General features: G+C 50.3%; 1 protein-coding gene across 5 annotated transcripts in view; it reads right to left on the reverse strand.

Annotated features, from left to right (window-relative positions):
* The window catches only part of ARHGEF12 (Rho guanine nucleotide exchange factor 12), an 84,261-nt gene that overhangs the window by 31,090 nt on the left and 31,927 nt on the right, over positions 1-21,244 (reverse strand). For 4 of the 5 annotated variants that reach the window (XM_071576342.1, XM_071576339.1, XM_071576341.1 and 1 more), the window contains exons 2-5: positions 11,512-11,535; positions 9,841-9,929; positions 8,279-8,335; positions 484-582 (exon numbers count right to left, since the gene is read on the reverse strand). Coding sequence is in view for 1 of the 5 variants with exons in the window: in XM_071576339.1 (XP_071432440.1) it covers positions 484-582; positions 8,279-8,335; positions 9,841-9,929; positions 11,512-11,535 (269 nt within the window). In the remaining 4 variants the exon portion in view is untranslated. The remainder of the gene's footprint in view (positions 1-483; positions 583-8,278; positions 8,336-9,840; positions 9,930-11,511; positions 11,536-21,244) is intronic. The other variant, XM_071576340.1, reaches the window with a different exon arrangement.

Genomic DNA, 21,244 nt, shown 5'->3' on the forward strand with positions numbered 1-21,244 from the left:
TGCATCCCAACAGCTCAGCACAGCACTGCACACCCACTGCCAGGGCACAGCCATGCCACCAAGGGGGAATTCTGGAGGTTTCCCTCCATCTCATGGCCCAGTGTCCCTGCTGCCCATGGCACCACCCTCCCTGCTCCCCAGGGCACCCTCCCTGCTCCCCATGGCACACTGGGCACCCTCAGGCTGCTCCCCAGGGCACACTGGGCACCCTCAGGCTGCTCCCCAGGGCACACTGGGCACCCTCCCTGCTCCCCAGGGCACACTGGGCACCCTCCCTGCTTCCCAGGGCACACTGGGCACCCTCCCTGCTCCCCAGGGCACCCTCCCTGCTCCCCATGGCACACTGGGCACCCTCCCTGCTCCCCATGGCACACTGGGCACCCTCCCTGCTCCCCAGGGCACACTGGGCACCCTCCCTGCTTCCCAGGGCACACTGGGCACCCTCCCTGCTCCCCAGGGCACACTGGGCACCCTCCCTCTCACCTTCCTTGACAGACTGCACAAACACCGGGTTGTCTCCACTCACTGTCAGCCCAAAGCCGTTCTCATCCCGCTGGATCACGACACAGCGCTGGACCAGCCCTGCAGAGAAAGGGGGGAAAGGGCAGGAGAGAGAGAGGAGGAGAGGAATACAGAGAGACACAAGCTGGGCATCAGTCCAAACCCTTATCCTTCTAGATAATCACAGAGCACTGAGAGGAACTGGTACAGTACAACAGAGGGAAAATATGTGAGAGACAGAAACAGGGCAGCAGTCCAGGAATAGAGAGGGATGTCAAGACAGGTCAAGCTTATTGCTGCAGCTACAGGGAACAGAGACCCAGCAGCAGAGATGGAGACAGCTCTGGCACATCACACCCAACTCGAGGTACAAGCAGCTTTTAAAGAAGAGCAGCACTACACAAACCAATGAGCATAATTCCCCTTTGTCTGTGTTAATAGTTTTCAGAGTACAGCAGAGGGCTGTCACGTTCCACTTCATCAAAAACACCACACAGCTTCTACAAGAAGTCACAAACCTCTCAGACTAATGTGAGGGGGTTGGACTAAAACAGAGTCCTTGATCAGGCAAAGTCCTCCCCATTCTCAGCACAACTCTCCTCCTGGGGCACCTTCTGTTCCAGGTGAGGGCATCACACAGACCCAGAGCAGCAGCAGCAGCAGCAGGGAACAAGCACCAGCCACACTTCACCACCCTGAGCAGGACTGCTCAAATAAAGACCCTGCTTCAGGCTCCTGAAGCTCAGGGCCAAAATCCCAGGAGATGTGAGTCTGAATCTGCTCTTCCTTTGACTTTCTGTGAGACATCAAAGGCAACTTGTTTTGTTTCCTGGTACACTCAGTATAATGGGAACAGAAATGCTGTTGCTGAGATAAATTTACTCAGCAGGTGCAGCATTTTGAGAAGGTGAAATGCTGGGTATGTCTTTTGCTCACCTGAACAGGAAATAAGGGAAAACCAGAACAGAAGCAAGCAGCAGTCCTGGCACACATTGCTGAGCACTTTCCAAGAACCATCTGCAAAAAGCCTCCCACATGGAGCCATTATTCTGAAAAGTGACTTTAGGAACTCTGCAAGAAACTTCCCTGACATTCTTTTATTGACACCACCCTTATTTCTAACAGCTTGCTTTGCTCCTTTTCCACAGCCACATCAGGCAAAATTCCTACACCAGCACCTTGAGAAGGGACTGGGAGTTCCACCATCAGATACCCAAATTGTAGCAGTTTTGTTTAGCACAGAGGGAGCACAGGGAGCTCTCCCAGACCGACTGGCTTTTCTGGAAGGATTTTTAAGGAATGAATTGTAACAGAGTGTGGAGTCATACCCACATCTTAAATTACTCTCACACCACCACAGCTCCTTTCACTGCTCTGGAGCAACTCCTCATGGAAATGAGGAGCCTGAAGTGAGAGCACAGCCTGCCCAGTCTGTCCTGTTCTCCTCCAGTGTGGCACTTGTGGAAATGGGTGTGGGATGGCAGGACTTGTGCAGCTCAAAGGCCACAGCCCAGGAACTCAGGGTACCCACAGTGGGATGGGATGGAATGGGATGGGATGGGATGGAGAAGGCAAGAGGAGAACCCCCCTGCCCCTCACACCCTCTTCACATGGTTAAATGAGAGAACTTGCCTCTCCCTTCTGCACCTCCCACCTTTCTATGTGACCAAGCTTCTTGAAGCCTCACTTCACAAGAATGATGCCCCAGGGTGGGGTGTGGAGCTTGTGCTATTTCATAAAAACAGCTCCTTGCCAGCCCTGGTGCCAGCCCTACAGGTTTTATGAGTAAGGCACCAAACCAGACTTTAGACTCACAAGAACTGTCCTTGTTTAAAGGCACAGGATAGCCCTGAGTACTCACTGCTCTTCCACTGGATTCTTGTTTTCCAGGACCAACAATTCTTGGATCTGTTGATAACCTTCCTCCTTGAACGAGCCTGATGCCCAAGCAGTGCCAATGCAGGAGGTGATGCAACATAAACTGGCCTTACAGAGGATAATTTGAGTTCCCAGAGTAATCAAGTTAAAATGTTTCACACCACAAATCTCAATTTCACCCAAAAACCCCTTTAAAGGGTAAGCAACTGAAATTAGGACAACTCGACCCCAAGTTAGTCCAATATTGGTTTTTCCCTGTACTTGTTCCCTTCAGACATGGAACAGGCACTGAACCTTCTCCTAAGCACAACACAAAGGCTGGAGTGAGGTGCAGGGAGGCCAGCTGAGAGATTCAATGCCTGACTGGGATATCCAGCAGCTTTATAGTGATGTTAATGGAGTTATCTGAAAGTTCCCTGAAAATAACACTATTACCTGCAGAACCAGACCAGCTCTGATAGCACTCCCTGTCTGAACCAGGCCCACTAAAAAGAACAACCTCACAGTGCTCTCTGGAACCCCCTAAACCTGCCCCTTGCTCACTGTGGTCCTCTGAGTAAAACCCATTCAAACTGCAACCTGCTGCCTGCTGCAATTTCACCAGCAGAGCAGAAATGTTTTCATAACCCACGTCTGGTACCTTCAACACCTCATCAGACACTCTGGAATGGACTCACAGGAAAGCCACAAACCACTGGGAGCCCAAGGACACCAAGGTGAAGTTTCCAAGAGCTGTTCCCATCGTGCCTGGATATCACAAAAACATACAGGGACATTGAGCTCCCAACTAAAGCAACTCCACCCGTGCAGGAGCCTGAGGCAACACCAACCAGCCCATCCAGAGGTGACAACCAGCTTTTCATTCACCTTCTGCCCTCTGTGTTCCAATCCTTAGTGCTCCCTGCATGGAAATCCTGAGTCACCCACTTTGAAACATCCTACCAGGATAGTTCACTTTTCCCAGCTGAAACTCAGTGAATATTTACAAGGTCAACAGAACTCTTTGTTAACAGCATCAAAACCAAATCAGCAATAATGTTATTCCCACTTTTGCTTTCACTTCACAGCATCTTGATGGCACACAAAGTGAGGAGACATCACTTCACTATGCTTTAAGTATACAAAATTAGATTATATGTTTGTGCCTTGAGTGGATTCATAAAATTCTGTGGAAAAAACAATAAATCTTCATGTTTTTTGTCCTCATCCAGATGATTATTCCCCAAACTCACTGGCACAGCCTCAAGCCAGGAGTGCAGCAAAGCAGCCAACCAAGTGCTGGAGGGAAAGAGGTTCAAGATTAAAAGTGAAGGCAGACAGAAATTGCAAGCCAAGCAAGGAGGCTCCATCTTCAGCAGGTGGCACCAGCCCCTGTCCCTTCCCCAGCCCTGCCCCGAGTGTGCCCTTGGATCTGGGAAAGGTTGAACTGCTCAAGGTCATTGACACCCCAGGCCTAAAATTACTTTCTCAAACAGCCTTGCCAGACACATTCTGACTCTCCAAGAGCTTCTTCTCTAGTAAGAAGGTCATTTCTCTTCTACACATCTCAGCTATTTGGAAGCTCTTCAACAAACCAGGGAATTTCATGTGCAGCTCCCAACAAACAGAGAAGAGTTTCATTCTAAAACTTGACTGACCAGAGAGAGCAGAGACCAGGCTGGACAGGCTTGGAGCAGCCTGGGCTGGTGGGGGGAGTCCTGCCCATGGCAGGGGGGGAGCAGGTGATTGTGAGGGTCCCTCCAGCCCAAGTGGCTCCAGGAATTCCACCTCCCATAACACAACGAGGCTTTTCCTCTGCTCTGGCCCTGCAGGACACGATGGGATCTGAGATCTGGGAACTGCAACTCCCCTGGGGGCAGGAGGCCACAGCAGGAAAATGCAGTTTAATAGAGTGATTTGAAATGAATCATTCCATAAACAAAACCCAAACTCCTTGGGGATCTGACATGTTTCACTTCATTTGGGAAGCTTTCTGTCTACAGGATATTTCCAGAATAAATAGCACCATCAGCTTTCCTAAGGACAGATTCTCAGCACATGGAATTCTGAATTTCAGTTCTAGTTATTACCATGATTTCACACCAAATGCCACACCAGCAGCATTCCCCAGATTCTTCCACTGATGGAAGTCATGCAAAGTCAGTGCAAGAACTGTATTGTTTGAAGCAGTGCAGTCCACAGTGCCTTGATAAAATGGTTATTAACAATGGCACTGAATACTGGTCATAAAACAAGGGTTGGGAACCTTTTTAGAAAAAAAGAACCATGTATTTTAACATGATAAATAGGACTATCTGCTGCCATGGCAACCCCACATGCAACCCCTGTGGTCCAGCATTCCCAGCCCTTCCTGGCAATTCCAAAGGGCTCCCAAAAGTCCTTTAAAAAGTCTGGAAAAATAGTGGCCACAACACAAAGCTGATAAGAACTGCAAGAGCAAATCAGGAAGAGTGAGTTCAATTTAAAACCAGCTCAAATCTGGGGATTCAGAACAACAAAAAATACAAACTTTATCAGAAAGTTGGGGACAAGATGTGAAAGGTGTGTGCAAAGTCTGGGCTGATGTTCAGGGCAGGAACTGAGCATTACTAAATTTAAAGGTATTTTGGGAGAGCAACCAAGTCATGGGAGAAAGGAAAGGGAAACTGATAACTCACCTACCACCCTGAAAGCCAAATTCAGTTTTATTTAAGAGAGGAAAATTCTACTTTGAGAAACAAGGATTAAGGATCACGGGAGATTATGGCACTAATTAGTAAATTACAGCACATCAAACTACACTAAATTTTGTTGAATATACAAATATGAGATGGTTGGAATTATGAAAGAAAATACCACACTGTGAGCTTCATGTCCCTACAAATTAACTCCTGTACTTTAGAGCAATCTCCCTACCCAACCACTCTGCCCCCCCAGCCATTCACAGGCCTCAAGAAATTCTGCCCTCTTGCTCCTTAATTAAAAATTTCAAGAGGTAAGAACAAACACACAGACAAAGCCACACCCCCTTTTCCTGTTGTCATTCCAGACTTCTCTGTTATTCCCTTTCCAATGGCGAGTTCCCATCCAGCCACCAGCGAGGGAAATCCCAGGACAGCATTTGTCCTGCGAGGTCTGGGAATGGTTTGGTGCCACCCAAAGCACAGCAGAGCTCCCCACACACCCCCAGGGGCTGGCACAGCACAGGGCACAGACAGAGGCAGGGCCAGCCCCACCAAGGCCACTGCAGAGGAAGGATGAGTGGGAGCTGCTCCCACAGATCCAACACGGGCAGAGCAGCTGCAGGAAACTGGGGAAGGCAAAGCCTGGGGCAGGAAATCGTGTTCCTTTCTGCCACACATGGCAAGGCAGACACTGCCCAGGGAGGGTGTAAACAGAGACATCCCAGCACATCCCAAACGTTTCCTGTCAGGAACACACCAGTTCCACCAGCACAGAGGGGTGGGCAGCACTGGGGACACACAGGGATCCAGCCAGGGATGGGGGGACACACAGGGGATCCAGGCAGGGATGTGGGGACACACAGGGGATCCAGCCAGGGATGTGGGGACACACAGGGATCCAGGCAGGGATGTGGGGACACACAGGGGATCCAGCCAGGGATGTGGGGACACACAGGGATCCAGGCAGGGATGTGGGGGGACACAGGGATCCAGCCAGGGATGGGGGGACACACAGGGATCCAGCCAGGGATGTGGGGACACACATGGGATCCAACCAGGGATGTGGGGGGACACAGGGATCCAGACAGGGATGTGGGGACACACATGGGATCCAACCAGGGATGTGGGGGGACACAGGGATCCAGACAGGGATGTGGGGGGACACAGGGATCCAGACAGGGATGGGGAGACACACAGGGATCCAGCCAGGGATGTGGGGGGACACACAGGGGATCCAGCCAGGGATGGGGGGACACACAGGGGATCCAGCCAGGGATGGGGGGACACACAGGGGATCCAGCCAGGGATGGGGGGACACACAGGGGATCCAGCCAGGGATGGGGGGACACACAGGGGATCCAGCCAGGGATGGGGGGACACACAGGGGATCCAGCCAGGGATGGGGGGACACACAGGGGATCCAGCCAGGGATGGGGGGACACACAGGGGATCCAGCCAGGGATGGGGGGACACACAGGGGATCCAGCCAGGGATGGGGGGACACAGGGGATCCAGACAGGGATCTGGGGACACACAGGGGATCCAGACAGGGATCTGGGGACACACAGGGGATCCAGGCAGGGACGGGGGGACACACAGGGATCCAGCCAGGGATGTGGGGACACACAGGGATACAGACAGGGATCTGGGGACACATGGGGGATCCAGGCAGGGCTCTGAGCAGCCTGACTGCCCAGCACCCCCCTGGCAGGGGCAGAGCTCCCATAGGCAGCAGCATCCCCAAATCCCTGCCCTTCCAGCCCCATTCCCTCCCTCTGAGCAGGCAGGAAGCATTACAAGCTGCAGCAAGCCAGGCCTCCCCGAGACAGGATTGCAGCTCTGCTGAAGCACATCAAGGTGCTCTCCTACCCTGTTGACTGAGGAACACTCTCACACCCTGAGGAACAGGACTATCATATTACTGTTCTTGGAAACAAAAAGTGTGTGATTCAAAATTCCAGGGGAAGCAGAGAGATCCCACTTTTACAGAAGGAACAGGACACACCTCCCTGCACTGCACCAGCTGAAGGGCTTTGCCTAAGATGGGCTTAGAAGGAACTCTCCAGGGTTTGAGGGTTTCTTTGGAGGGTTAGGGGTTTTTTTTTAATTACTTTTTAGTGGGGTTTAGGTTTGGTGGGGGTATTTAATTTTTTTTATTTATTTTTTCAGTGTTTCTCACAACCAGGACTATGACAGTACCATTTTGTATTCCATGGGTGTTTAAGAACAGGGATCACAGCCATGAACATGGAATAAAAATTGCAGTTTTATTCCAGTGCAGTGATAAAAGCTGATGCTGGAGGAGTCACTGCATCTGCCCAAGAGCCCACAGCAGGTTATGCAGCAGCTTAACAGATTAAAATGAGAAAGCATTAGGTTGTTTTAAAAACATGAAGGGTTAAAAAGAAGGAAAGGCAAAGAAAGGCAACCCCAGGCTGGAGTCAGGACAGGCACACTGAGAAAGGTGAAATGCAGCAGCACTGCAGGCTCAGCCCAAGCTGGAGCACCCAAAAACCCACCAACCTGTGAAAACCTATTGCCTTCTAGTTCCTAACGTGAGTGCAAGTGTCTTTAGAGCCTGGAAACTGAGGAAGTCACTGCAGACAGAGCATGGGAGTGCCCCACACTGCCAGATCTGGGGCACACCAGAGGAGCAACAGGCCCATCACGGAGCAGGGACACCATCGAGATGTGGGGGGACATTCCCACCCCAAACTGCCTGCTGGGTGCCACTTGTTGCAGCCCACAAGCCCACACACAGCAGTGAAACACAGCACAGCTCTGCAAGGTCACTCACTCCCTCTGCAACAAAGAATGGGGGAGTTCATACTCTTACATTTGCTTAATTTATTTACAGACACATTTTTCCATTTCTGTGAAACAAGGAAAGGAACTGAGTGCAGATAATCTACAAATAATGCAAAAAGATGCTCTGCTTGCTCCAACCTCCACAGTGAGAGGAAGGCACAGGATTTTCTACATGCACAAACCCTCCTGGAGCCCAAGAGGGCACAGAGCCCAAACCCCAGCGGGGCACAAGGTCTCGGGGGGGGTCACAGCAGAGTCCAGGGGAGAGCTCACCAGGTTAGTTTTCCAGCCACTACAAAACTAGAAGCTGATAATACACTAAAGCAACACTGAGGGCAGTTTGGGCAGTCCCTGGTGCAGCCCAACCATGCAGAGGGTGAGAGGCACAGACAGAGGGCAGGAGTGCCCAGGAGGCTGCTGTGGCTTACCATACGTCTCGGATCTACTCTCCTCAGAACTAGACTTTGTCTTCCTGGAGGAGCTTTCTGCACGAGAGCAGGAGAGAAGGAGAGAGAGAGACAGAGAAAATATGGAGACCAAACATGAGAAAAAAAATCATGAAAAAACACACAGACTGATTTATTGGGTTAAATCGTGCAAAACACACAAACGAGATGTGAACAAAACACAGGTGGGACACTTGGAATAAGGGGTGAATAATGAAGACACAGGAACACCACACAGAACCTGCCACAGCTCTTCAGACACAATCAAAGATGTTTTCTGCAATAACTGCAGGAAGGATTCTGGAGAAAAACAGCCCAGCACAGAAACTCTGGTATTGTTTATCTCCAAAATAAGTAATGAACACAGCACAGCAGTTCAGCATCCTGAATTCAGCCCTCTGAAAGGAACCCCTTTTCTGAAGCCTTCAGAGCAGGGTCATCCATGAGAGCAGGGCACAAGCACCAGCATAGGGTGCTGGGTAACAGCTCTAAAATTGGAGGGACTTTCATCAAATTAACATTAGAGCTTGTTTCTGAAGAAAACAAATTCCTTCACAGCCCAAGACCTCCTCCAACCCGAAATCACTTTACATTACCTATTCCCAAGGGCAAAGGGAAAGAAAACAAGCACTAATTCATGTTTTCTCCACTTTTTTAAGTGGCATTCAAAGCCCATTTCCATTTATTTTGTGCACACCAGGGAGGAGTCAGGCAGTAGTGGCAGAAACCATTAACAGGCTGGTTTATAAGCACCAGCTTCACATGTCTTTTTGCAAACAAACATATCCTACAAGTTGTACCGTCCAACCCTCCTGCCTTGCACAAGCCCCAGGGAGAGCACAATGCACAGACATGAAAAATGCACATTGCAGGGGGCCAGGAGGCTCAGACAAGAGCCTGTCATGCATTTAATGAACACACACAGAGCCACTGGGTTAGTGTTTCAGAGAGGGAAGAGTCCCTGTGTGCACCCTCATCTCCCAGGCAGCGCCAGACAAGCTGCCCAAAGTGACCCTGGTTTAACCTTTGGGAAGGTTACAAAAATAGGATAGCACAGCCTTTAAATGTAGCTGTTCATCTTACAGTGTGTCCCGCTGGAAACTGAAAATTCACTTTGAAAGTGACAGAGAGGGATCGAAGGCACAAGAAACAAACACAAAACTGAAACCCAAACAAGGGAACCCAGCCCTGGCCGAGCCTCCAACATCTCCAATGTACCCTGAACTAAAAGCAGCTGAAAGAACTCCCAACTAACCACAGCACTTCCCTCCTGAAATCTCAGGCTGACTTTTCTGAAAGTGGAAGTGGTTCTAATTATTTACTGAGCAGTTCTAATTATTTACTGAGCAGTTCTAATTATTTACTGATACACTAATCCACGTTTATTATTAGAGGTGCAGGTTCAACAGCAATGCCCACAAAGCTTCCAAAAGTCTCTGCAAACAACCCAGCTCCAAACCCCACATTTGCTGGCACATTACAAAGTAGTTTTTAACCTGATTCCCGGTGCTTTTGATGCTGAAATGTGGATTTCAGGACTGTACCTGTGGGATCGAAGTCGTGGGTGCTGCTGCAGCGCTCGACCTTCTGCTTCTTGTCAGCTGGAGACTCTCTGCTCAAAATGCTGCCGTGCCTGCGCCAAGCAAAGCAGAGATGCTGAGCCCAGAGCACAGAGGGGCTGCTGGGGCTGCCAGAGCAGCCTGAGCTGGGCTGGTGCAACCTAAAACAGCCTGAGCTGGGCTGGTGCCCCCCAAAACCAGCCTGAGCTGGGCTGGTGTCCCCCAAAAACAGCCTGAGCTGGGCTGGGGTCCCCCAGGAGCAGCCTGAGCTGGGCTGGTGCAACCTGAAACAGCCTGAGCTGGGCTGGTGTCCCCCAGGAGCAGCCTGAGCTGGGCTGGTGTCCCCCCAAAAACAGCCTGAGCTGGGCTGGGGTCCCCCAGGAGCAGCCTGAGCTGGGCTGGTGCAACCTGAAACAGCCTGAGCTGGGCTGGTGTCACCCAAAAACAGCCTGAGCTGGGCTGGTGTCCCCCAAAACCAGACTGAGCTGGGCTGGTGTCCCCCCAAAAACAGCCTGAGCTGGGCTGGTGTCCCCCCAAAACCAGCCTGAGCTGGGCTGGTGTCCCCCAGGAGCAGCCTGAGCTGGGCTGGTGTCCCCCAGGAGCAGCCTGAGCTGGGCTGGTGTCCCCCAGGAGCAGCCTGAGCTGGGCTGGTGTCCCCCAGGAGCAGCCTGAGCTGGGCTGGTGTCACCCAAAAACAGCCTGAGCTGGGCTGGTGTCCCCCAAAAACAGCCTGAGCTGGGCTGGTGTCCCCCAAAAACAGCCTGAGCTGGGCTGGTGCAACCTAAAACAGCCTGAGCTGGGCTGGTGCAACCTAAAACAGCCTGAGCTGGGCTGGTGTCCCCCCAAAACAGCCTGAGCTGGGCTGGTGCAACCTAAAACAGTCTGAGCTGGGCTGGTGTCCCCCAGAAACAGCCTGAGCTGGGCTGGTGTCCCCCAGGAGCAGCCTGAACTGGGCTGGGGTCCCCCAGAAACAGCCTGAACTGGGCTGGTGTCCCCCAAAAACAGCCTGAGCTGGGCTGGTGCAACCTGAAACAGCTTGAGCTGGGCTGGTGTCCCCCAGAAACAGCCTGAGCTGGGCTGGTGCCCCAAGAAAAGTCAGATTAAACACAGGCGTCAAGTTCGCTTGAAAAATTTATTCCCAGGCTGAATTGAAGTGGGAAAATGATCTCCCTGAGAGCCTCTGGGAGTGTGCCCAAGGTTCCAGAAACAGCCCAGTTAACCTTCAGAAATAGCAACAGCAAGTGTGTTCTCCTTATCACTCCATTTCAAAAGCAAAATAAAATTAAGCTCCACAGAACAGATAAACCTCCTGCAATCTGAGCTCTGCCTCCTCCCCAGCAACCACCCAGTACCTCTGCAGGCAGAAATTAAAGATTTAGAATATCCCCCCTGGACTTCAGGCACCAGCTCAAGTGTCCCTTGCCCATCTCACATCTCAGGTAAGGTGAGCCTGCAGTGAGGGAGCAGAATGCAAATGTAACACTATGCCAGGCTCTTTAAGTTCAGCACCAACAATATTTCTGGCACCTTGTCCCCACCTGGACATTAATTTCTCACATCTGGGCTCTGGGTCAGTCCTCATGCTCATTGCTCCTCACTCAAAATACTGCAGCACAATTTGCAACAAAGATAAAAAGCCAAGTTTCAGGAACTCACCTCGTGGGTTTTTTGAGAGGAAACCTGGAAAGAAAAAAAAAAAAGAACAGAAGCTTAATGAATTTTGTTTCTCAGTATTACCCCTGACAGAGCTACAGATGTTTTAGAGCTGATCATTTCCCCATCTATATATGACAGTTATTCCTACTGAATTCTCCTGCTTATACAGGTTTTCCAAGTGCTGGGGTGAGGGTTGGAGGGAGGAGATTCCAGTCCATACAACTCTGATACCCCAGAAGTTACCAGGTCAATAAATGAAAATTTTAGAATTTTATTTATTTAAGTTTAGCTTAGTTTAAACAGACCATTTTGGTGACAACCAGCAGTCCCATGGCAAGGGGGTGTTAGAAAATGACAAAGTGAGGGCAGGACAGTCCCAAGGACAGCAGGTCCAAACTCAGACTGAGCTTAAAGGTCGGGCTCTGCTCCAGGGCCCAGGGACAGAAGCACAGGGAGCAGCCTCAGGCTGTGCCAGGGGAGGGCCAGGCTGGACACCAGGAGGAATTTCTCCATGGAAAGGGTTATTGGAAGGGGCTGCCCAGGGGGGTTTGGAGTCCCCACACTGGAGGTGCCCAAGGAAGGACTGGCTATGGCACTCAGAGCTCTGGGCTGGGGACAAGGTGGGTCAGGCACAGGGTGGGACTGGATGATCCTGGAGGTCTTTTCCAACCTAAATTCTCAATTCCAACCTCGTTTCTGTGACTGAGCTCAGCACTGGCCCTGTCCAAGCAGCTGGTCCAACACAGAGAACCAAACCCTTCTCTGAGGGCTTTCCAGAGCATCACAACCATCGAGGACCACCACGAGACAGCCCAGAATGTCCCTCATGGGCTAAGATCCCACCAGGGGCACCTTCACCTCCTCCTCTCTTCTCCTCCCCTCAGTAACCACACCTGGAGTGGCCCAGCCAGGAGCAGCACAGCCTCAAAGCTACAACAACTCCCTCCCCATCACCTGAAAACCAAACCTGGCTGCACAGAAGTGCTCAGTTTAATCCCTCTCTTGGAATAAGAGCTGTGGATCCACCCAAAATTCTGGCCAGCTCCCACATGCCAATCCCCTGTGCAAACATGCACTAATATGGCAAAAAAACGAACCTCTGATGACACATTGGGCAAGTGAAATTAAAATGTTGTCTGTCTGTTCCTGAAAACAATTACACACAGCAAGACACTCGCCATCTTTCAGATAACAGCAGTAAATTTGGTTCAGCTGCAAGAGCAGCCTCCAGATGAGGGGGCCAGGCAGGGCCTGTAATTGCACAAGCCTTGGGAACCTCTGGGCAAAGCAGCACAGGAGTTAATTAATTGAACACAAGGAGGGATATCCCTCCTTCCTCCTGCCCCAAAAAGCTCCATTTTAACCTCAGAAATCTGGGAAACCCACCCTGACTCAAATCAGGCCTCTCCTCACTCTGCTCTGCCTGCAAAGCCACATCTCTTTAGCTTCCAGTCCTCCCATTTACAAAGTTCAGCCAGTAAAGAACAACCTTGTGCAAGACAGAGAGTTTCAATCCCAGAGCAAAGGAAAGCAAAAGTCATCTCAGGCCAATCCAGCAGTGCCTGCACAGTCCACACAAGCAGCACCAACCAAGTGTTTCACTGAAAAGCAGAGAACACAAACAGGGGAATCCAGGGAAGGGCAGAAAAGATGCTTAGGATTAATTACACCATTTCTTTTTTTTTTTTAATTTAATGCATTTGAACTTTTGAGCTGCATAAAAAGTCCTCACACTACGAACAAAGGTTTTAGTGAAGCCTTTCAGGGACAGCCTTTCCCAGTGGTTTCCATCAGCTCCAGGCTCTGCTCCTGCAGCAGGACATGGTTTATGAGCAGCACAGAGTGAGCCCATGGCTGGTGCACAGCCCTGTATTGTCTGCTCAGGGATGGAACACAAAGGTTCTATTTTAGGGGTGTAGAAACTTGGGCAAAACTTTCTACTTAGTACAGGCTGGGGACATTAATTACTGAGGAAGGAACCCTGAAGGTTTGTACATCACCAGCACTGAAATCCCTGGAATTCTTAGGAAGGAACCCTGAAGGTTTGGTCCATCCACCAGCACTGAAAACCCTGGAATTACTCAAGAAGGAACCTCAAAGGTTTGGTACATCCACCAGCACTGAAACCCCTGGAATTCCACAGGAAGGAACCCTGAAGGTTTGGTCCATCCACCAGCACTGAAACCCCTGGAATTCTTAGGAAGGAACCCTAAAAGTTTGGTCCACCCACCAGCACTGAAATCACTGGAATTCTTAGGAAGGAACCCTGAAGGTTTTGTACATCACCAGCACTGAAATCCCTGGAATTCTTAGGAAGGAACCCCAAAGGTTTGGTCCATCCACCAGCACTGAAATCACTGGAATTCTCAGGAAGAAACACTAAAGGTTTGGTCCATCCACCAGCACTGAAATTCCTGGAATTACTCAAGAAGGAACCCCAAAGGTTTGTACATCACCAGCACTGAAATCCCTGGAATTCCACAGGAAGGAACTCCAAAGATTTGGTACATCACCAGCACTGAAATCCCTGGAATTCTCCTGTGTTTTGCCATCCCAGTGAACACGAAGTCCCTGTGGAGCTGGAGCCCAAGTCCTGCTGTCCCTGGCCCGTCACTCTTTCCCACCTTCCTGCCTGAACACCACCCAGAATTTCCTGATTTGCTCAAGACATCCCTCATTCCCCAAACGTTGTGTCACCACAGCAAAAAGCAGAGTGCAGAAAACACAATCAAAGAACCCAGAGCAGCTCCCACGGGTTCATCCAGCAGCTCTTTGTGTTTCAGCACAACTTATCTTCGCTTGGAAATAATATTGCCAAGCTTGAGAGCAGCCCTGAGAGTCCCCTCGCTGTGCCTGTCACAGTGTTCAGCAGCACATGTTTGTGTTTCATGTCTCAGCTCCTCCTGCAAACAGCAGCAAGCAGGGTGGGGTGAACAGCTGGAGCCTTAATTCCAAATCGAGCTGGCAAGTTCAGGCCACACGATAAAAACCCCTGTAGACATTTGTCTGATAACTGAAGAACATCAGCACATTTTCAAACAAGTTGTTCCACTCTCCCCAACACCAGCAACAATTAAAAGCCAAGTCACACTTTGCTTTTTTTAAAAAGACTGGGTTGAATAATTTAAGCCATTTAAATGCAGCAGATTATTAATAGTATGTCTTCCTAGTCTTGGTGCATTAGGAAAATCTATTTACTGTGAAGCCAAGTGAGGAAAATAAAATACACCTACAAGGAGTAAGAGCTTGGACTGAACGTTCTGCTTCAAGTTAGCAGGGCTGGGCCAGGGCCAAATAACCACCTTGAAACCAAGAAAAAGAGAGTTCTAAGGCCTAATGTGTCAAAGCAGAGCAGAGCAGGAAGGATTCCCAGCTTCCAGCAGTACAAAGCATTCCACTGGGCTGGGAGGGTGGAAACAGAGCTGACCAGAAATAGCAGAACATTCAGATAACCATGGCGGGGGTTTTTCCTCCCCTACTAAAACATTACCAGAATCCAAGTATCTGCTATCTCAAAAGCTGATCAAAGAGAAAAATATTTAGATTCAGGCAAGGGCCTCAACCTTGGAAATATTTATTCATATGCCTAACTTTAGTCCCACTTCCTTCAGGGCTCCTCTCATGCCTGAAATGTGGCTCGTGTGTGTTTGCACCACGCAGGGAGAAACGACTCCAACTTGTGCCGAGATGAGTAAGAAATATTGTGAAACCCATGCAGGGGAGAACAGCCAAAAACTGCTTGCTTGACAGAACTAATCTTTAATTAGGAGATGAACAGTTGCAATAGAAGCTTCTTCGTTGCTTTATTAGTTTCATTTAAATAAGATGTTGCTTGTTACAGAAAAACCCTCAAATTAATTCTAAATCTGAAAGAAAAGCAGCAAACACACCTGAGTACCAAACTGGGGAGAGACAAGCAGTGCAGGTTGGGTACAGGTTTGCTCATTTGTGGTTTTCACACATTTAGAAAGAGAAGAGGAAAACCAAAGGTTGACTCAAAGTCCCCCCAACAAAAACACGAAGCTTTGTCTGTTTAAAATCATCTCACCCCACTTCAGGAGGATTCCACCAAGGCATCAGTCAGTGAGAAGCCTTTGGCCAGCACCAACTGCACAGATGTTGGGGAAACAGTGAGTTTTAACTGGCAGCAACACTCAGAATCACAGAGTGGGTTGGGGTGGAAGGGCCTGTAAGGAACATCTCACTCCATTCTGGGCAGGGACATCGTCCACTAGACCAAGTCCAACCTGGCCTTGGACACTTCCAAGGATGGGGGTTCCTGACCTATGGAAGTCTGAGCTGGATTGCTCATATGCAAACAAACAGATCCTGCAGAAGTCCAAGTCTGTCCCTGGGTGCCAGTTACGAATCCCTGAGCAATCCCATGACTCTTTCCAGGGCATCATTCAGCTCCTCTGGCACCCACTAACCTGCATTTCCAACACCCTGCACTGGCAGCACCAACGAGAAAAGCTGCACCTTCTGTCCAAATCCAGCAGGTTTAAGTGCCCTGACAGTGCAGCAAACATGGATGTCTCAGTGCTGCTCTGCAGAGAATTCCCAAAATTTCATCCTGAAAGGCACAGAATGAAAGGAACCCAAGGAAGGGAGTGTTTTCCCAGCTTGCACATGCACATACACCCACCAGAGCAGCTTTTGCAGGGCCTAAAAGCCCTGAGAGAGGGACTGGGAGAGAGTGGAGACACGACCTGAACAGAAGCAAGTCCCAGTGTGCCCTGACCATGGAGCTGAAGGCAGTTTTGTGTCACAGCAAAAAGGGGGAGCCTGTTTTGCACAGGGCAGTGGGGGAGGCAAAGGGCTGATCATAGAAGAGACCTCTGAGATCATCAATCCCACCCTTGGTCCAACTCCAGTCCCTTTACCAGATCATGGCACTCAGTGCCACGGCCAAGCTCAGCTTAAAAACCTCCAGGGATGGGGAATCCACCCCCTCTCTGGGCAGCCCATTCCAATCCCTGAGCACTCTCTTTGCAAAGAATTTTTTTCTGATCTCCAACTTCAATTTCCCCTGGCAGAGCTTGAGCCCATCGTGCCCCCTTGTCCTATTGCTGAGTGCCTGGGAGAAGAGACCAACCCCCACCTGGCCAGAACTTCCCTTCAGGGAGTTCCAGACAGTGCTGAGGTCACCTCTGAGCCTCTTCTTCTCCAGGCTGAACACCCCCAGCTCCCTCAGCCTCTCCCCACAGCACTTGTGCTCCAGTCCCTTCTCCAGCCTTGTTGCTCTTCTCAGTTGGGTTGGAAGAGACCTCTGAGATCATCAAATCCAATCCTTGATCCAACCCCACTGTGATCACCAGCCCAGGGCACAGAGTGCCCTGGGCTGGTGATCACAGTAGGGTTGGATCAAGACATGTTGGATCAAGACATGTTGGATCAAGACCTGGTGGATTCTCTGACCCTGAAGGTGTTTCAGAGGACACTCAGTGCCACATCCAGTCCCTTCTCCAGCCTCGTTGCTCCTCTCTGGCCCCGCTCCAGCCCCTCAATACCAGAGCTGACAGCAGAGCCAGGAGACAGGGATGCAGTGAGTGGGAACTGCAGGGCCCAAGGGAAGGCACAGCCAGCAGGGAGCCCCTCCCTGGGCCCCCTGTGCTGCCCCAGCTCCAGCTGCAGCCACAGCAGCCAGGCTGGCACAGCCCTGAGCCAGCACAGCACCAAACCACTTAAAGGCAGCTCTGTGCTCTGTCATCCCTGCCCTGCATCAAAGCACAGGAAACCACAGGGGTTTCCTCCAACAAAACACCCACTGCAGGCTGATGACAACAGACAGGACACAAAGTGCAGGGAGACTCCCAAACAGGGAGCAATCCTGGGAGCTGGCACAGCCTATGGATGGATCTGTGGACTCAGAGCAAGTGCCCAAGGAGGCAAAATGCAGCCAGGCATGAAAATTTCCCTGTTATTTTTGCAGGAGTCCAAGGCAACCAGCCCAGCTGAGGCAATGACTCATGGAGGAATCGTTCCTGGCATTATTAGCCCCTGATTCCTGACAGCTCCAGGAACAGGCCTGGCCGCTGCCTTCGGAGAAGGAACCAGGAATTCAGGGAAGTGACTGCAGAGCCCACACAGCCAACACCTTCTCCCCCACTCAACATTCCCAGCAGCTCCAGTGTCGGATCTGCCCTAATAAACCACCAGCAAATACCTCCAACTCAATGTTAGATTGTTTTTCAGGCCACAGATGTCTCTACCCATAAGCAGAATATTCCATTCCATTTTCCTTTTAGGAGAGAGAATGCAGAGCAGCCAATACAGCCCATCAACACACTTCCTGATGGATCAGTGTGTGGATCGATGCAAGGGACTGCTGCCATGGCAACCAACAGGCTGAGTTAAGGACCTAAACTAGGTTAAGATAAATTTGATAAAAATCAAAGTCTGGAAGGCTGGCAGGTTCCTGTTGGGCTGCAAGATGGGAATGTCAAGTCTCCAAGTGGAAGGCATTTCCACTGGTGCTCATCAGAGCCCCTTTCCTGCACAGGATGTTTCCTCTTTGGGCTTTAAAAAATTTAGTATCTATACAGAGAGCTCTCTTTCACTCCTGCTGTTCACCAGAGATTTATTCTGGGTGCAGATTTCATTGAGAAGGGGGAAGAGAAGGAGGCAGCATGAGAAGGGAGCAAGAGAAAAAGAAACAGTTTAGAACTATGAAATAAAAACAGAATGCAAAGATAAGTCTTTTCATAAAACAGGTAACAAGATGTGGAGCTTTTCCTCCACACATGGGATTTCCTGATGATCCAGGCACCATGTCCTGTAAAACTGACATGAAGGTACTTGGAGTTTGCTCCATCCAGCTGCAGTTTCTGCCTCAGCACCTCCTGTAAAACCCTGGGAAGGGTTTCTGTGTCTCTGTGAGCAGCAACATTCGCAAGGGCAGAAGAAAAGCATCTCCAGAGAAGTTCCATCCACAGTTCAGTCATTCACTCCCAGCCCAAGCAAGTGCCTCAGCTATTTTCCATGACACAAGCACTTGGATTTTTCCAGGAGCTGATGTCAGGGCTTTTCATGGAGAAAGAGCTGCATTTAGAGGGCAGGCAGGGAAGGAGGGCTTCCCCAGCAGCCACCTCAATGTGGCCTTTGTGCTGCTCTGCTGCTCCAGCCAGGACCCTGCAGGAACTCTGAGTCCCCGCAGAAACTCTCTGAAGGGGAGGGGACAGGGACATTTCCAGCAGCCAGGGCTGTTCTTCCACCCCTGACTGACTTCCAAGGCCCAGAAGCACCAGCTTTGCTTCTCCAGACCCTGAAGTTACAGCCTTGTAAGACAAGGCCTCTTATTGTTTAATATCTCTGTAACAGGGTGGGAGCAGACAAACAAATGAAAACTGGGGAGGGGACAGTGGAAAGGACATAAATAAACCATGTCTGCCTAATGCTGCCTTCAGATTCAGCCTAAAAGCAGGATTTGAGTACCAGGGATGAGGTTTGGCCACTGGATGCAGCTCAGAGCAGGCACAAACCCTGCTCAGACACTGATGGAGAGCAGAGCTTTCCACTCCCAAGAGATTCCCCACTGCTTTCCCAACACAAACTACTGAATCTGTTTCCACCTCTGGGAAAGAAAAACTGAACACCAGAAACGTTGAAAATGCCCAAGTATTATTCTGAAAAGACCTTCAGAAAATGTTCTCATACGACAAATGTAAGCAAAGCCAGAGCACAGCAGAGGGGAAATGTCCACAGCCTGTTCCTTGGCTGCAAGATTTTCCTGCCTGACCCATTTCACAGCAGTGACCAGGTACAGCAGAAAGGTCAGTCTGGGACTGCACAAGGTGTGACCCAGTTTCTCCCTTATTATTTTTCATATGCCACAGACAAATATTCCCAGGCCTGGAGAGCTCAAGCTTCCCTGAAGCAAGAACAGGCAGCTGAAATAAGCAGTTTGGCCACACTAGAAGAGCTCCAAAATAGCCTTTTTCTCTGCATTTTCATCTCATCTTGGCACCCTGAGCTCCAGCTGTTGGAAGGAGGGGGAAGAAAGGGATTTGTTGTGATTCTTTTCTCACCTCTGAAAATCGTTTCAAACCCCTTTGCCCACAGAGGACCCAACCAAGCAGCAGGGTTGGTTCCTGCTGCAGACAGGGCGTGGAGTCCCAATTAACCTGCCTCCCCGAAGTGCAGCTAATTAGGGGGAAATGCAGTGTTTGCTTTGCTTGCCAGAGATGCACACAGAGCTGGCCCCAGCATCTCCTCCCACTCGTCTGCAGCAGCTTCCCAGGGCAATGCCCACAGAAAAGCCAAGCACAGCCCATTTTCCCTTCCTGGGCAGGGCAGGGGCAGCCGAGCCATGGCCTGCCCTGGGGTTTGCCCACCTGACCCACCCCCAGGGCTGGGGTCGCTCCTGCTGCCCCTGCACAAAGCCCAGTTCCTCATTAATGCCAACCCCAGCCTGTGGTTTATGAACCAGCAGAGACACCAGCGTGGAAACAGCTCTTAAAAACAGCAAAAGACAGCAATTAGAGAGGGAGGAGGGAAAGAAAACACACACAGAGTGCAGGTGACACAACTGGAAATGCAGCTTTCAGAGCAGCAACACCAACTCCAATCAGGCAGCTCAGAGTTCTGCAAATTATGTACAGGGTTCAGAGGCACATTTGAATATTTGGCCCAGAGTTCACATCATTTCTGGTGAGTAAGGGAGCACAGTTGCCTGGCTCAGAAACACCACACCTTGGAACTGCTACACAGCACTGAGAAAAACCCACATTTACACATTTATTATTGCTCCAACACAACTTTCAAAAGATTTTGTAAAAGAACCAGCAAGGCCAAGTAGCTGTTCTGCTCCTCAGCAATAGGAACTTATGCCTGGTTTAATGGATCAGTGGCCACCAAGCTGAGCAGAGGGATGTGAGGAAAGGCTGAGAGAACTGGGAGTGTCCAGCCTGGAGAAGAGAAGCTTTGGGGTGACCTCAGTGTGGCCTTCCAGTTCCTGAAGGAGCCACAGAAAGATGGAGAGAGACTGTTCACACAGGCCTGGAGTGACAGGACAAGGGGAAAGGTTTTAAACTGAAAGAGATACATTTAGATCAGGTATTAGGAAAAAATCCTTCCCTGGGAGGGTGGGCAGGCCCTGGCACAGGTGCCCAGAGAAGCTGTGGCTGCCCCATCCCTGGATGTCCAAGGCCAGGTTGGACAGGGCTTGGAGCACCCTGAGCTGGTGGAAGGAGTCCCTGCCCATGGCAGGGGTGGCATTGGATGGGCTTTGAGGTCCTTTCAACCCAAACCATTCTGGGATTTGCCTTGATACAGACACAGGAACAACTTGCAAACAGCAGCCCAAGTGCACAGCTCAGCAGCACCTTCATCACATTCCAAAGGTTTTATCAGTTTGTCTGACCTACTGTACAACCCAAAGCTTCATTAAATTACTCCCATGATGGATGAGGTCAGCAGGCACCTTAATTTAGATTTCCCTGGAATTCTCCTGTTAGCTTGTTTTAAAGGTTAATGTGCATTTACTGCTCTGGGAATGTCATTCCAACACTCAGCCCAAGACTTGCCTGCTCATCAGAACTAGTTTATGAGTTCAAAGCTAAGCAGACACCCAACCAAAAAGCACTTTAAGCTCTGCCTCTTCCAGTCATGAACCTTTGGCCAAATCACACCCATTCTGCATGGGATGAGCAGGCAACATCCACCCTCACCACCTTTGCAAAGCTTCTAAACATCTCCCAGCTGCAATAAACTCATTCACAGCCAACGAGCCTCA

Source organism: Pithys albifrons, chromosome 23, assembly GCF_047495875.1.
Source record: "Pithys albifrons albifrons isolate INPA30051 chromosome 23, PitAlb_v1, whole genome shotgun sequence".
Taxonomy (NCBI): domain Eukaryota; kingdom Metazoa; phylum Chordata; class Aves; order Passeriformes; family Thamnophilidae; genus Pithys; species Pithys albifrons.